Source organism: Leptodactylus fuscus, chromosome 2 (assembly GCF_031893055.1).
Source record: "Leptodactylus fuscus isolate aLepFus1 chromosome 2, aLepFus1.hap2, whole genome shotgun sequence".
Taxonomy (NCBI): domain Eukaryota; kingdom Metazoa; phylum Chordata; class Amphibia; order Anura; family Leptodactylidae; genus Leptodactylus; species Leptodactylus fuscus.
The window spans coordinates 111,129,464-111,144,018 of NC_134266.1; the positions used below are offsets into that span (position 1 = coordinate 111,129,464).

Sequence of the window (14,555 nt, forward strand, 5' to 3'; positions counted from 1 at the left end):
TCTGAGGGGCTTTACCAGCATTGAAAATAAATCTCCTGGATTAACAACACATCACAGCTCTGTTTTAAGGCCTATATACCATTGCTAGCATTTAACATTGGTATATAGGATGAGGATTGCAGTGAGCAATGAAATATAACCACAACATGGACTGACAAGTAGTAGTGCCAATGAGTAGTAGTTAGACTCGAACCTGTAGTAGATGAACAAAAACCAGAAAATAACATGTCCGACACAACATATGATAACTAGAGATGAGCGAACACTAAAATGTCCGAGGTTCGAAATCCGATTCGAACAGCCGCAGACTGTTCGACTGTTCGAACGGATTTCGAACCCCATTATAGTCCATGGGGGGAAATGCTCGTTTCAGGGGTAGGCAAAATTCGATAAAATTATACTTACCAAGTCCACAAGTGACGGTCAGACTGGATTCTCCTTGAAGTCTTCTCCCGGCGCAGCGTCCCCGCGTCTTCTTCCGGCTGGAATTCACTCTGCCTAGGCATCGGGGCCTAGGCAGAGCCGACTGCGCATGCGCGGATGGCTCTGCCCGGCCCGATGCCTGACCAGAGCCGACTGCACATGCGAGGGCATGCCCGCGCATGCGCAGTCGGCTCTGCCTAGGCCGGATGCCTAGGCAGAGTGAATTCCAGCCGGAAGATGCCGCAGGGACGCTGCACGGAGAAGACTTCTAAAGGTAAGAGAAGAACCAGCGTTGCTTGGCAGAATGTATAGCATTCTGCCAATCAACGCTGGTTCTGCATCGAACCTTAAACTTTGAACAGCTAGTAGTGTTCGATCGAGTACGAGTATTTCAAATACCGTAGTATTCGATCGAACACCTACTCGATCGAACACTACTCGCTCATCTCTAATGATAACTAGAAAACATCTGCTAATAAGTGCACTCATAGTGCATAGCACCAATATCTCTGGAGAAAATAAGGTAAAACAATACAGTAGCTCCTATTATAGGATATAACTGTGAGAACTACCTGATTAGATAAAATAGAAACTATGAAGACCTGAGAAAATAAAATTTTGTTATTAAATCATAAGGACCCAACAGGGTGGAGAATCATCCCACCATCTGCCACTCTCTCAACAGTGGTTTTAGGGAATGTTGTGCCATTGAAGCTCCTGCAGAGTCTGGCTGGGCAAGGTTCCAAAACTGGAGAAATTGTAATCCACATGAGATGGAGGGAACAACCGTCACAGCGCCATTCCGGGTAATCAGCAGTTTAGTAGGAAATCCCCTGCGGTATTTAATATTATGATCTTACAGTGGATTAGTGATGACTGAGAATTATCTTCTAGCCTGTACAGTGGCTGCAGAAAAGATCTGGGTATAGTGCAATGTTGGAGTATGGGTCACGGAGCGTCTTCAGTTTCCAGGAGGTGAACATGATAAGATCCTTGAGATGGTAAAAGTGCACTATGACTAACGTGCCTTGGAAATGACTCAAGGGCTGCCTTAGAATTGGGAAGACGATGAGCACAGTGCAGAGTTAAGTCAGAGTCCAACAAGGTTAGCATGATGGTGTGAAACAGTGTTTTGAGGTATCCAAGAATATCATGGAGAAACCTCCTCCTGTACCCACCTTATTTTTATATTGTTCCTCCTGGATCTGTCCTCAGCATTATCCTTGAGCTATTTCACATCCTCCTCTAAGGCGTTACGAGTAAGATGAGCGAATACCGCTTGATCGAATACATATTCGATCGAATATCAGGCCGTTCAAGGTATTCAATTACAATCGAATACCAAGAGGCAAATGCAGTAAAAATTCGTATCCCCTCCCACCTTCCCTGGTGCGTTTTTTACACCAATAACTGTGCAGGGGAGGTGGGACAGGAACTACGACAACGGAGGCATCGGAAAAAAAAACGGAAAAAGGAATTGGCTGCCGAAATCAGGTGACCTCCACTTTAGACGAATGGTGAGTTTAACATTCGATTAATTTGAGAATGTGAACTATGTGACTGTGAGACAGGGACAGATGTACAGGAGGGTTAGCTAGGGATTACCTTTATTTAGGGGGGAATGTTACTCACCCAGCTCTTTGGGGCTCTATCTGGTCGGGATCCCTGTCAGCTTGCAATATGCGCGAGCTGACTTTTTCCCATAGGAATACATTGACCAGCGTTGATTGGCCAGTGTACAGCATTCGGCCAATCAACGCTGGTTCTGCTGGAGGAGGCGAAGTGTAAGATCCATCCACAGCAGTTTCCATTGTGGTCCGATGTCAGATGTAGCAGTGACATAGCACTGCTACACGGAGAAGCAGCAGAGCTCAGCACACACAGAGCTGCAGAGTAGAGCTAAGTGTGCAGCATGGTTCAGTGCCCACTCAGCACTGCTACATCAGATGCAGCAGAGCTGAGTGTGCAGCAGGTTCAGCTGAACCCTGCTGCACACTCAGCCCTGCTGCATTGGACTGCTACATTGGGCACTGCTACATAGGCCAGCACTGCTACATCGGGCCGTGCATTCAGCTCGTCTACTCCAGAGTAGCCAAGCTCAGCGAACGGCCAGCTCTGCTTCATCTCCGATGTAGCAGTGCTGGGCATGCGCTCTGTTTGGCTGCATCTCCGGAGTAGTCGAGCTGAGCACATGGCCCGATGTAGCAGTGCTGGCCGATGTAGCAGTGTCCAATGTGTGTGCAGCATGGTTTAATGCACACTCATCAGTACTACATCAGATGCAGCAGAGCTGAGTGTGCAGCAGGTTCAGCTGAACCCTGCTACACACTCAGCTCTGCTGCATTGGACTGCTACATCGGACACTGCTACACTGCTACATCGGCCAGCACTCCTACATCGGGCCATGCACTCAGCTCAACTACTCCGGAGTAGCCGAGCTCAGCGAACGGCCAGCTCTGCTTCATCTCAGATGTAGCAGTGCTGGACGATGTAGCTGTGTCCGATGTAGCAGTCCGATGCAGCAGAGCTGAGTGTGCAGCAGGATTCAGCACACACTCAGCTCTACTTCATCTCCGGTGTAGCAGTGCCAGCACTGCTACATCTCGGCATAAGAATGCATTGACCAGCATTGATTGGCAGAATGCTGGTTCTGCTGGTGGAGGTGGAGGCGGAGTCTCCGGCGGAACCAGCGTTGATTGGCCGAATGCCATACTTCTGTATGGCATTCGGCCAATCAACGCTGGTCAATGCATTCCTATGGGAAAAAGTCAGCTCGCGCATATCCCAAGCTGACAGGGATCCCAACATAATACAATGACTTGGGCATGTTAGATTCCCCCAGGCATGTTTCCCCTGCTGTCCCAGTTGCATTCCAGGGTGTTGGCATCATTGGTGACCCTCCTGTCGAATGGTGGGATTCCCTGAAACAAAGCATTTTTCCCCATAGACTATAATGGGGTTCGATATTCATTCGAATAGTCAAATATTGAGCGGCTATTCGAAACGAATATCGAATATCTAACATTTTACTGTTCGCTCATCTCTAGTTATGAGCATTCACTTGTTAGCTAGGTACTTTTGAGAATTCCTCCATTTTCTTTTCAAGACGTTCCGTGTGACCACCTAGTTCATACAGTATGGACTGAAGTTGTTTAAGCATGGATGTGTCATTATGGTTTATGCCACTCTGGAGCAACACCAGAATTTCTTTGTGGGTTCCCACAGTTATAGGGGTTTTGTTAAATGGAACGGAGGACAGATCATACTGCGGGTTCAGTAGTGTCTATCAGAATGGTTGAGCATCCTCTGATAACGTTTTCTTATTTGCCAGTCCTTTACTTGATAGTGAAGCAATAGGAGAGGGAACAGCATAGCATTAGTCATTTTTGGCGATGCCTCCAGAATGTTCAGGAGACTGAGGGTTGGAGGCAGAGACAGAATCTGTAGCAGGGTGTGAGCTCTGTGAATTAATCTGATATGTTGGTCTCAGGTGAATATACAATATGGAGAACAACAGCAAGAGTCAATGAAACAGTGTAGAGGACTGTTCACTCAAACTAGAGTGGTGCCAGGAGGAACAATAGAGGGACACACAAAAAAGAATAAGAAGATGCAGCAGCAGAGACAGGACAACCTGTAAGACTTAGAGGACATTGCAGTGGCAGGCTAGGTAGAAAGCAAGGTGAGCAGAATATTAGAGGTCTGTGGCTGACCTGTTGTGTGCAGCTGCTCCAGTCCAGAAAGAAGGCACTGTGTGGTGGCAAAGAAGATGGCGGCGGGTGCGTGCTCCCTGGGACTCAGCGTAGTTGCTGTGAGGTTGGTGCAGGTACCAATATGGAGGGAGCGACAAGGGAAGCACCAGCAGCCTCTTGGTGAGTTGCATCCTGTAGTATCTGGACCTGAGAATCCTCAGTCAGCGCAGGGAAGAGACTCCTGCATGCGCAAGCAGCAATTGCAGCCACATGCCGTTGAAGAACTGTAGGTTCTGCTGGAGGCTTTGATCAGCAGGTAAATTTGGCAGGGAGAGCACACGGTTCAAGGGGCAATATTGGTCAGTTGCATGGTATCCCTATCTGCTTTAGAGAGCAGAATCCAGGGGCTATTGCATAACCTCCTCGCTGCCATGGCATCCTTTGAACCCCATAATCTTAATGGAGATTCAATGGATGGAGGGGCGTCGATCTTGCCTCCAACCATCCAAATGCTGTGATAGCTATAGCAGAATATGAAAGGGATATCCGGCACCCAGGACTTCAGAGTCGATATTTAGCTTAAAACTACATCTTTATTTCGAATCATGAAAAGTTGTAACATGTCGTATGTGCTAGTAGTCCATTTGCGGAGGTTGTTGCCGCTATGCTAACGCGTTTCGGTGCCGTGGCGTAGGGGGGCTGAGTGCATGCATCACTATTTCGTGCTGTGATAGCTATGCCTGTGGCACAAAAATGCTATACTACTTTTATTTATTTATTTAATTAATTAAATAATTAATTAATCTTGGAAAGCCTAAGATTGCCTATACATGTTATCCCTGGTTCACATCTGCATTTGGGATTCTATTCAGGAAATCTGCTTCAGGATCCCCCGAATGGAAACCTATACACCTTAAAAAGTGGTTAACTAAGAAAGCTAACTAACAGCTAAGACAGTCTATAATAGGGTCCGTGTGGTTTCTGCTCGGTGTCCGCACAAATCATGCGGAGAGAAAAGTACTGCAAGCATGGGGTCCTTGTGGTTTCTTATCTCATCGCTTTTTTATGTGTATAGATTTCCGTTTGGGGTCCCCAAGCGGACTCTCCAAAAACAGATGTGAACCAATGTGTAATTCTGTTGGTGAGTACATTGTAACTATATAACTATACAAATCAGAAATATAATAAGAAACTTCATTTTATTAAGTAAAAATATCAGCAGAAATATAGAAAAGAATATAGAGTAAAAAATACAGAGCCCAAGTCACCGTAACACAGAGGGCTGGTAAGTATACCACAAAGAGTTAATACTAGTATATGGTATGCAGTCAAACATAATCTGGAATAATATACGTAAATAATACAGAGTGTGAAAGCTATGTAACATTAAAGACACTAAATGTGGAATATCTATCTATCTATCTATCTATCTATCTATCTATCTATCTATCTGTCTGTCTGTCTGTCTGTCTGTCTGTCTGTCTGTCTGTCTGGATGCCTGTCTATCTATCTGTCTGTCTGTCTATCTATATGTAAACCCTAGTAATCATCATTCCAAAAGAACTGGCAGTTATTAGAAGGTAATGTCCATTTGACAAGGGAGAAGATTTTGTAACCTGTAGGGAATAAAAGTTATGGACCAATAGCATAGGAATATACATTAGATAGTTGTCAAAAATGTTTGTTCAGTGTCCGCTCTCTCTTCATCCTCCCATACACTTACATTATCAGCCAAGTACGTGCAGTATATATTCTGAATAGTGAATGGAGAACGCTACTGCCAGTCACTGCTACTCAAAGATCAGAAACACTAAAATGCCCTATTCTTATCTATTAATTTCCTGCTAGTGAAAAGTGATGAATGTTATGTACTGTCACTCCTTCAATTGAGAACAGACCATGTTCTGATCAAGGGACATTTCCATTATACTTGTTGTTTGGTTCCTAATCCGGCTAAAGCTGCTATAGAGGTTAGAGATCAGGGGCCATGTTGCAGTTCTAACTACATTACAGCTGATATCTCATAGCAAAAAAGTGAACATCTCAGTATTAGGATGTTAAAACAGTATAATAATTTACATACCGATTATGGAAATTAGGAATTTTACAATTATATTTGAAGTTTTAAATGTGGAATTAATATCTTATTTGTACAATGGCATTTTATATTAGGAATATGTGAGAACTTGAACTTAAAGCAAGATCAAGTTACAGGACAGACTCATTAATAAAACATTTAGGTTCTTCGGCTTGTTACTATTTTCTTTTACCATTTATTGTATAATTGTAGAACTTAACATTATTTTAGCCACAATATTCAATGTCTAATAAGGCCAAAATGAAGCTGTAATGTAATAACTACAAATATAGAAACATTTTCTGTATCTATAATCATACCAACAATAGTACGTAATAGAAAAGGTTTTACACCATAAGCGACATCAGAACAGCACTATACATTTATGCTTTACTCTACATATATCCAATGTAACCCATCATTCACCAAATGCACAGATATTTTTGTATGCAAGATTAAAATCTTACCTTGTTCATATCAAAAGTACCAAAGACTTGCTCAATGTATCTGTTTGCTTCTGGATTCATACCCTGCAGGCCAAGTAATCCTTTAAACTCATGCAGGCTTAGCTGGCCAGATGGACACTCTCTCATAAATTTCCCGTACCAGTGATGTATTTCTAGAGCATTAATATCATCTGCAGATGAGCTAGTTGTACCCATACTGCTTATCTATAGGTAATGTTGTACTTGGTATTCCATCAAGAAGGCTCCAAAGATTCATCCAACTGTCCCAATGTTTCCCAAAACACTGCTCATATTACTGCAAAGACCTGTTGTAAACCTCTTAAAGCTTGTTACAGAGAAAGACTACAAGTATAAAAATAGAAGCTTGGTAAGATTAAGTATATTGCCAGTTGGTTTGCTATGAAGTAGGATCACACTTCCTAAGGTGGCTATTTTTTTAAGCAAAACATAAGACATATTTTTAACTAGGATGGTTGAAACTTAAGACTTTATAAAATCTACTTCTTAATGAACTGACTGACAACTAACACAGATATGGCGCTGCAACAAAACCTTTTGCTTTATAAAATACTATGTTCAGAAATAAAGTGGTATGGAAAGTTTTCAGACCCCTTTAAATTTTTCACTCTTTGCTTCATTGCAGACATTTGCTAAAAGCAAAAAAGTTCATTTTATTTCTCATTAATGTACGCTCAGTAGCCAATCTTGACAGGAAAAATACAGAAATATAGATATTTTTGCAAATTTATTAAAAAAGAAAACCAGAAATATCACATGGTCATAAGTATTCAGACCCTTTGCTCAGTATTTAGTATTTGCCCCCTTTTGAGCGAGTACAGCCATGAGTCTTCTTGGGAATGATGCAACAAGTTTTTAACATCTGGATTTGGGGATCCTCTGCCATTCATCCTTGCAGATTCTCTCCAGTTCTGTCAGCTTGGATGGTGAATGTTGGTGGACAGCCATTTTCAGGTTTGGCCAGTCAAGAATGGTCACAGAGTTGTTCCGAAGCCACTCCTTTGTTATTTTAGCTGTGTGCTTAGGGTCATTGTCTTGTTGGAAGGTGCACCTTCAGCCCAATCTGAGGTCCAGTGCACTCTGAAGGGGGTTTCTTCCAGGATATCTCTGTACTTGGCTGCATTCATCTTTCCTTCAATTGCAACCAATCATTCTGTCCTTCAGGTGAAAAACACCCCCATAGCATGATGCTGCCACCACCATGTTTTACTGTTGGGATTGTATTGGGCAGGTGATGAGTAGTGCCTGGTTTTCTCTACACAAACCGCCAAAAAGTTCAATCTTCGTCTGATCAGACCAGAGAATCTTATTTCTCATAGTCTGGGAGTCCATCATGTGTTTTTCGGCAAACTCTATACAGGCTTTCATATGTCTTGCACTGAGGAGAGGCTTCCTTTGGGCCACTCTGCCATAAAGCTCCGACTAGTGGAGGGCTGCAGTGATAGTTGATTTTGAACTTTCTCTCATCTCCCTATTGCATCTCCGGAGCTCAGCCACAGTGATCTTTTGGTTCTTCTTTATCTCTCCCACCAAGGCACTTCTCCCACGATTGCTCACTTTGGCTGGATGGCCAGGTCTAGGAAGAGTTCTGGTCATCCCAAAACTTCTTCCATTTAAGGATTAAGGAAGCCACTGTGCTCTTAGGAACCTTGAGTGCTGCAGAAATTCTTTTGTAACCTTGGTCAGATCTGTGCCTTGCAACAATTCTGTCTCTGAGCTCCTTTAGCAGTTCCTTTGACCTCATGATTCTCATTTGCTCTGACATGCATTGTGAGCTGTGAGGTCTTATATAGACAGGGGTGTGCCTTTCCTAATAAAGTCCAATCAGTTTAATTAAACACAGCTGGACTCCAATGAAGGAGTAGAACCATCTCAAGGAGGATCAGAAGGAAATGGACAACATGTGAGTTAAATATAAGTGTTAAAGCAAAAGGTCTAAATACTTATGACCATATATTTCAGTTTTTCTTTTTTTAATACATTTGCAAAAATATCTACATTTATGTCAGGATGAAGTACTGAATGTACATTAATGAGAAATAAAATGAACTTTTTTGCTTTTAGTAAATGGCTACAATGAAACAAAGAGTGAAAAATTTAAAGGGGTCTGAATACTTTCCGTACCCACTGTAAGACCCAAATCCAATGAAATTATAAATTCTATTACCATTTTTTTTTACTTCATATCAAATTTCTTCACCTTGTTGAAGTGTGAACTAGGATCTATACCTAAAAGGTCCAATATACCAATATTCCAGTATAAAGAGAAAAAATGAAAACAGCAATGGCTGGTTATAGTCTGACATGAATTTCAATGTCTGTAGATGTTTATGCCGCTAACTACACTATATGCTGCACAGTATATGATTATCAAATGAATATGGAAGCAAAATTAGGTCAAACATAGAGTTGCTTATATATTCTGAAAAAAAAAAAACCTGTTAATTTTGTTGGTTCCACAGACGCTGTGTAAGTGGAATAGTAATAGTGCAGTCAAACTGGGAAAAACTACTATAATATCTAAAGCAGAATTTTGACATAGACGTGGAACAGCTTTGGCTCACAATCCTGATTTGCACCAAAGATGAATCACTTTGCCCTTTTTTTTTCAGGGTTCAACACTTTTTAAGACAGTTCCAGAAGGGGCTAAATCAAAGTTTGCTGGGGTGGGGGTGGCTCAGCCAGTCAGATTTACTACATCTGAAGCCAGAAAACTGGTGTGAGTTATAGAATAATGAAAAAAATAAAGAAAATAATACGTCAATAACACGCCCTTATTACAGGTTGTAGCTCCACCCCCAACAACACCTTACAAATTAATATAACGTATTTTAAAAAGGTTTTTTTAGTAGCACCTTGTGCTATTAAATAAAAAAAAGAAAAGTGAAAAACAGACATGTTTTCCCCTTTTGTTTATATTTACCTGGATATATAAAAAATTTAAATACATGGAAAAGCAAAAACAACATAAAAATAAAGCTCTCTCTGTTACTGAAAAAAGAAGCAGAAATTAGTTGAATAACACAAATGATAAAAATGTTATAGCCCTCAAAACCGCACATACAAATAACGGGAAATGTGTCTGGTCCTGGACCATAAATTGGCCCGAGACTGAAGTGGTTAAACTTCTTATTGTGGAAATAGCTGAAAGGTTTCGAACAATTCTGATAACTTAGAGGTCGACTGTAAATGCTTACATCAAAGAGATGGCGGTGACACTGAATGCATTTTAAACAGTTTTATCCCTCAAATGTAAAATGTACGCTGTTCTCTCATGGAAATACTGTGGGAACAGAATTAGCAAAAAAAATAAAAGTACTTTATCTCCAGTTTCTCAAGTACAAAACATGACATGGAAATATCACCTTGCATCTTTATTATGTTTGCATATTCATACAAAGTCCTGTATTACGGAATGTGTTCTTTGTTCTCACAGAAGATATATTACGTTTGTTTTTGAAGCAATGCTGAAAGCCAACAGTGTAAATTCTCGAACAACTGTGAAAATTGCGCAAACGTACTGTAAATCTTTCTATTGACCTTTGGGCAGTGCTGGGCTGACACTATAATTCAGGCCTGGCCTTTTACAACATGTTTCTGGCATACAAGGCATGAAAAAAGTCACAGTTTTGGTGCACAATGGGGTTTTTACGGAAAAATTGCAACTTTTTGCCTTTTGCACTCTGCTTGCTACTTTTATATAAAAATGTGAGCAGAGTGGGGCAGAGATCAGCCCAACAAAATTACTATCACTTGTGGGGCACTAATGAAGACCTCTAGGTATGTACTATTATTATTGGAGACACATTTATTTATGTGGGTACTATTACTAATGGGAACTACAGTTACTTTTGGGGTCACGATAGGTGACAACTGTTACTGTTGGGGGCACTTAGCTTGGCATAGCTTTTTGGAAGCACACCTTTTAACATTATTACTGTCAAAAATATTATATAATTTCATCCAATAAAGCATTGCATAAGGAACCTAAGATATCTTTTTTTGCAAAATCTGTTTATCTGGAAGAAGTTAAAATGTGGTCTTGTAAAATAGAGAGGAGAGGGAAGGAGAATTACTCTGATCAGAGACTACGCTGAGTCATCAGATATTGAGTAAATCTTTGCATTACCTACACATATCGCCATCATTATCATGACATCTGGTGCGTTGCTAGCATAATATTTCAGTGCACCATAGGTCATACCAGAAGCTGCCAACCAATTCAGATGTCAATTCCCTTAACCGCCCAGAGGAATGGGCCTAATCAGAGAAGAGCCACAGACTCAGCATAACCCACGGCAAGCAGGGCACTTATTTTTTCACTGCTCCAATCTCTCCAGTCTCCCATTGTTTTCAACGTCAGATTTTGTAGTGTTAAATACCAAGGACCATAAACATAGGACCGCGCTTCACCCGTTTGAGTTAAATTAACTTCATACAAATTTATTAAGGTTCACACACAACACGTTTCGAGTCTTACGACCCTTTCTCGAGTGTATAGGAACTCCTTCTGCTGGCTGGATGTTTGCCATTCAGCTTGGAAGCTAAGATTAACACTGTTTATAGTTATAGCTTATATTTTTAAGGAATAATATGTTTTAAGTATAAGACTCTATGAGAAACAGATTAGGGCGATGAGTGGGGGGGAAGGAAGGTGTCAAGACCCTCCTCCTGCCAATGAACAATCATAATTACCTGTTTTTGCACATGCTCTATTATAGTTGACACTATCATTTATTTTCCTGTATAAAAATGTTATGTTTAAATAAACACAACTTGTTTGGATAACAACTGTGTGAGCTCATTATATTTATATGATGATTACAGATAATATGGCACCACTTGACAATCAGAATATTGAACCCGGTTTGAGTTTCGATAACAATTTCCTTATATAAATGATGTCATGTTATATTAATATTCTGCCCCTAATTTCCCCTAATGCTCCTCTCATGTTAAAATACCTCCCTAATGTTACCTAATGCCCCTCTCACATTAATGTACCCTCTAATGCCCCCCTTAGCTTTATATATCCCCATTGCCCCTTCCTCTGTTGTCCTCTAAATTCTCCTGATGTCCTCCTACACAATTATTCTTCCCAATGTCCATGAACCACTCTCTAATGAACCCTGAGGTCCCCCTCTTCCCAAAGAGGCCTAGCTAGAATGGAGGTAAGTAAGTCCGCAAACACAAGAAGCCTATTCAACTATGTCTGCACCTGCATGACTCCAATACAGATGAAATATATGGCAGAGCAAGGGACAGTTGGATTTTTGCTCTGTTACTCTTTAACTTGTAAGCCGTTAATCATTTAAGGCCTGCAGCTTACAAGAAGCTGTAACCACAGAGAAGAGGTCTGCTACTTGGCACAGATGGATGCAAGACATCGCAGCACTACACCTCTTGTACTGGGATGCAAAGGTCTTGTTTGGGCACCACCTAAGGCACAGTCCTGTAGTTACTTAAAAATCAGGACAAGAATTGGGAAGATTTGGTGGTGGTGTTGGCTTCGTGCATCACGCAGTCAGAGGCATGTGAATATAACTTTTATTAATTTTTGGTTCATACTATGGGGGACGTTATAAGTAGAATATTATAACATAAGTGCCATATTATATATACCATGATCCCATATTATATATACCATGATCTCTTATATATATAAAAACTTGTTTCTGTCTGTTGTTCGTCTGTTCTTTATGCATGGTCAAATGTCTGGACCAAATTTGGCACATAGTTATTTGCGTCAGAATATTTTAGATCAGGTTTCAGCTCTCTAGGACCCATTGTTCATGAGATATTGACAAAATCAATCATATTTACTAGAGATGAGCGAGTACTGTTCGGATCAGCTGATCCGAACAGCACGCACGCATTGAAATGAATGGACGTAGCCGGCACGCGGGGGATTAAGCGGCCGGCCGGCGTCAAAGCGGAAGTACCAGGTGCTTCCATTCATTTCAATGCGTGCGTGCTGTTCGGATCGGCTGATCAGAACAGTACTCGCTCATCTCTAATAATTACCAGTTTCTGCACATGCTCTATTATAATTGACACTATCATTTATTTTCCTGTATTAAAAAGTTATATTATGTTTAAATAAACACAACTTGTTTTGATAACAACTGCCTGAGCTCATTATATTTATATGTGCATTAAAAATAATGTGGCACCACTTGACAATCAGAATATTGAACCCGGTTTGAGTTTCAATAACAATTTCCTTATATAAATTATGTCATGTTATATTAATGTTCCGCCCCTAATGTCCCCTAATGCTCCTCTCATGTGTTCCCATCACATGACCCGTATTAGCCGATAAAAGCTCACAGGTCCTGTCAAAGGATTGCCGCACTCACTCACAACTGCTCTCTATTATCATCTATTATGAGGCGGCACTCATTTGATCTGTGATTTGTCCAGGAATTGGACAAATCAGAGAGGTGTCTGGGGAAGAATAAAAAAAAACTTCCTGGTGCTCCAGTGTCCACTTCCATAATCAGATGTACATGTGAATCCTACCTTAGGCTGAGACCATATGTTGTGTTAAAGCAGCTTTTTTTTTTTTTTTTTTTAAACTTTATATTTCTCCCTTCTGCTCCATTTCTTGCTTTGGCTTCAAAAAATAGCAGCAAAATCTGCAACAAAACAGCTGTGTATCCGCAATGTGGGGCCTAGGCCATAATCGTACATGTCTGGCCAGTTTGTGGATGTACAAAGGTATCACCCTCATCATGTTTGAGCAATTACAGCAATTCAGTTAAGGAAAACTACCCCAACTCAAAGGCCCTAATAGTAATTGTATAGATCTCTTATTAGGCCCAACATTCGTCATAACCAACTTGTCCTTCACACCACGATCTCTACCATATGACATCAACGAAGGGATCATCAATTCCAAAATACCTAGGCATCCTTGTCACAGTAATGTCCAATGTTTATAGAGTATCTTCCTAATAGTACCACTTAATTGAGTATACGTAGAGATTTCGAGATTCTCTAGTTCTCCACCTCTGAAAAAGGCTTTCTCCATCAATTACCTGTATCCATCTTTTATATTTGTCCAAAATATGTTTTGGATATCTGTAATTTTGAAATTTGAGCACATCTCATCAATTCTATTACTACCTCTAGACTCATCATTAAAAATTTGTCTCTCACATAGCAATTGACTCCATGTTAAAGATTCATTCCATTAGGATGATTGCTCTGAAATAACAAATAGTTATTCCAATCTGTTGGATTAACAAAAATATCAAATTTTAAACTTCCAAGTTCCACATAAATCAGAGTGTCCAAAAATTGTATCTTTATCTTTGATTAGACAAGTGTGAATCCAATGTTAGGTTCAACCATATTTAATTCAAAATGAAAATTAATCAACTCATCTTCTGTACCTACCCAAATGAAAAAAATATCATCTATATACCTTAGCCAGCACCAGACACAATTCCAGTGGGTAGATGTATAAACAAATTTCTCCTCAAGGGTCGCCATAAAGATGTTAGCATACTTAGGAGGAGCCACATTGGACCCCATCTCAGTCCACCTCTTCACAAATAGAAATCGTCTCGAAAATAATTCTTACTGAGGGCAATCTCTGCATTGTGTTTGGTGCCAGACAAAGCCAGGGCAACTGCCTCCAAACCAGCATCATGGTCAATAGGTGTGTATAATGAAACCACGCCAAAAGAAACAAGCTAAATGTCATCCGTACAATTCAGTTATCTTTTTGTAAAAAAAAACTACTGGTATATAAGATTTAGCACTGATCACAAAACATCTCAAGACCTTGTCTAAAAAAAATTGCACTATTACTACAGATTGAACCCATTCCAGATAAGATCATGCAACCTGGATATATAATATCCTTGTGGA

General features: G+C 40.7%; 1 protein-coding gene across 1 annotated transcript in view; it reads right to left on the reverse strand.

The window, feature by feature from the left end:
- GUCA1C (guanylate cyclase activator 1C) overlaps window positions 1-6,951 on the reverse strand; it is a 100,906-nt gene extending 93,955 nt beyond the window's left edge. The window contains 2 exon segments of the mRNA XM_075264409.1: window positions 6,660-6,863; window positions 6,865-6,951. Of these exon segments, the coding sequence (XP_075120510.1) occupies window positions 6,660-6,863; window positions 6,865-6,915 (255 nt within the window). The 5' untranslated portion in view covers window positions 6,916-6,951.
- Window positions 6,952-14,555: the final 7,604 nt, after the last annotated feature.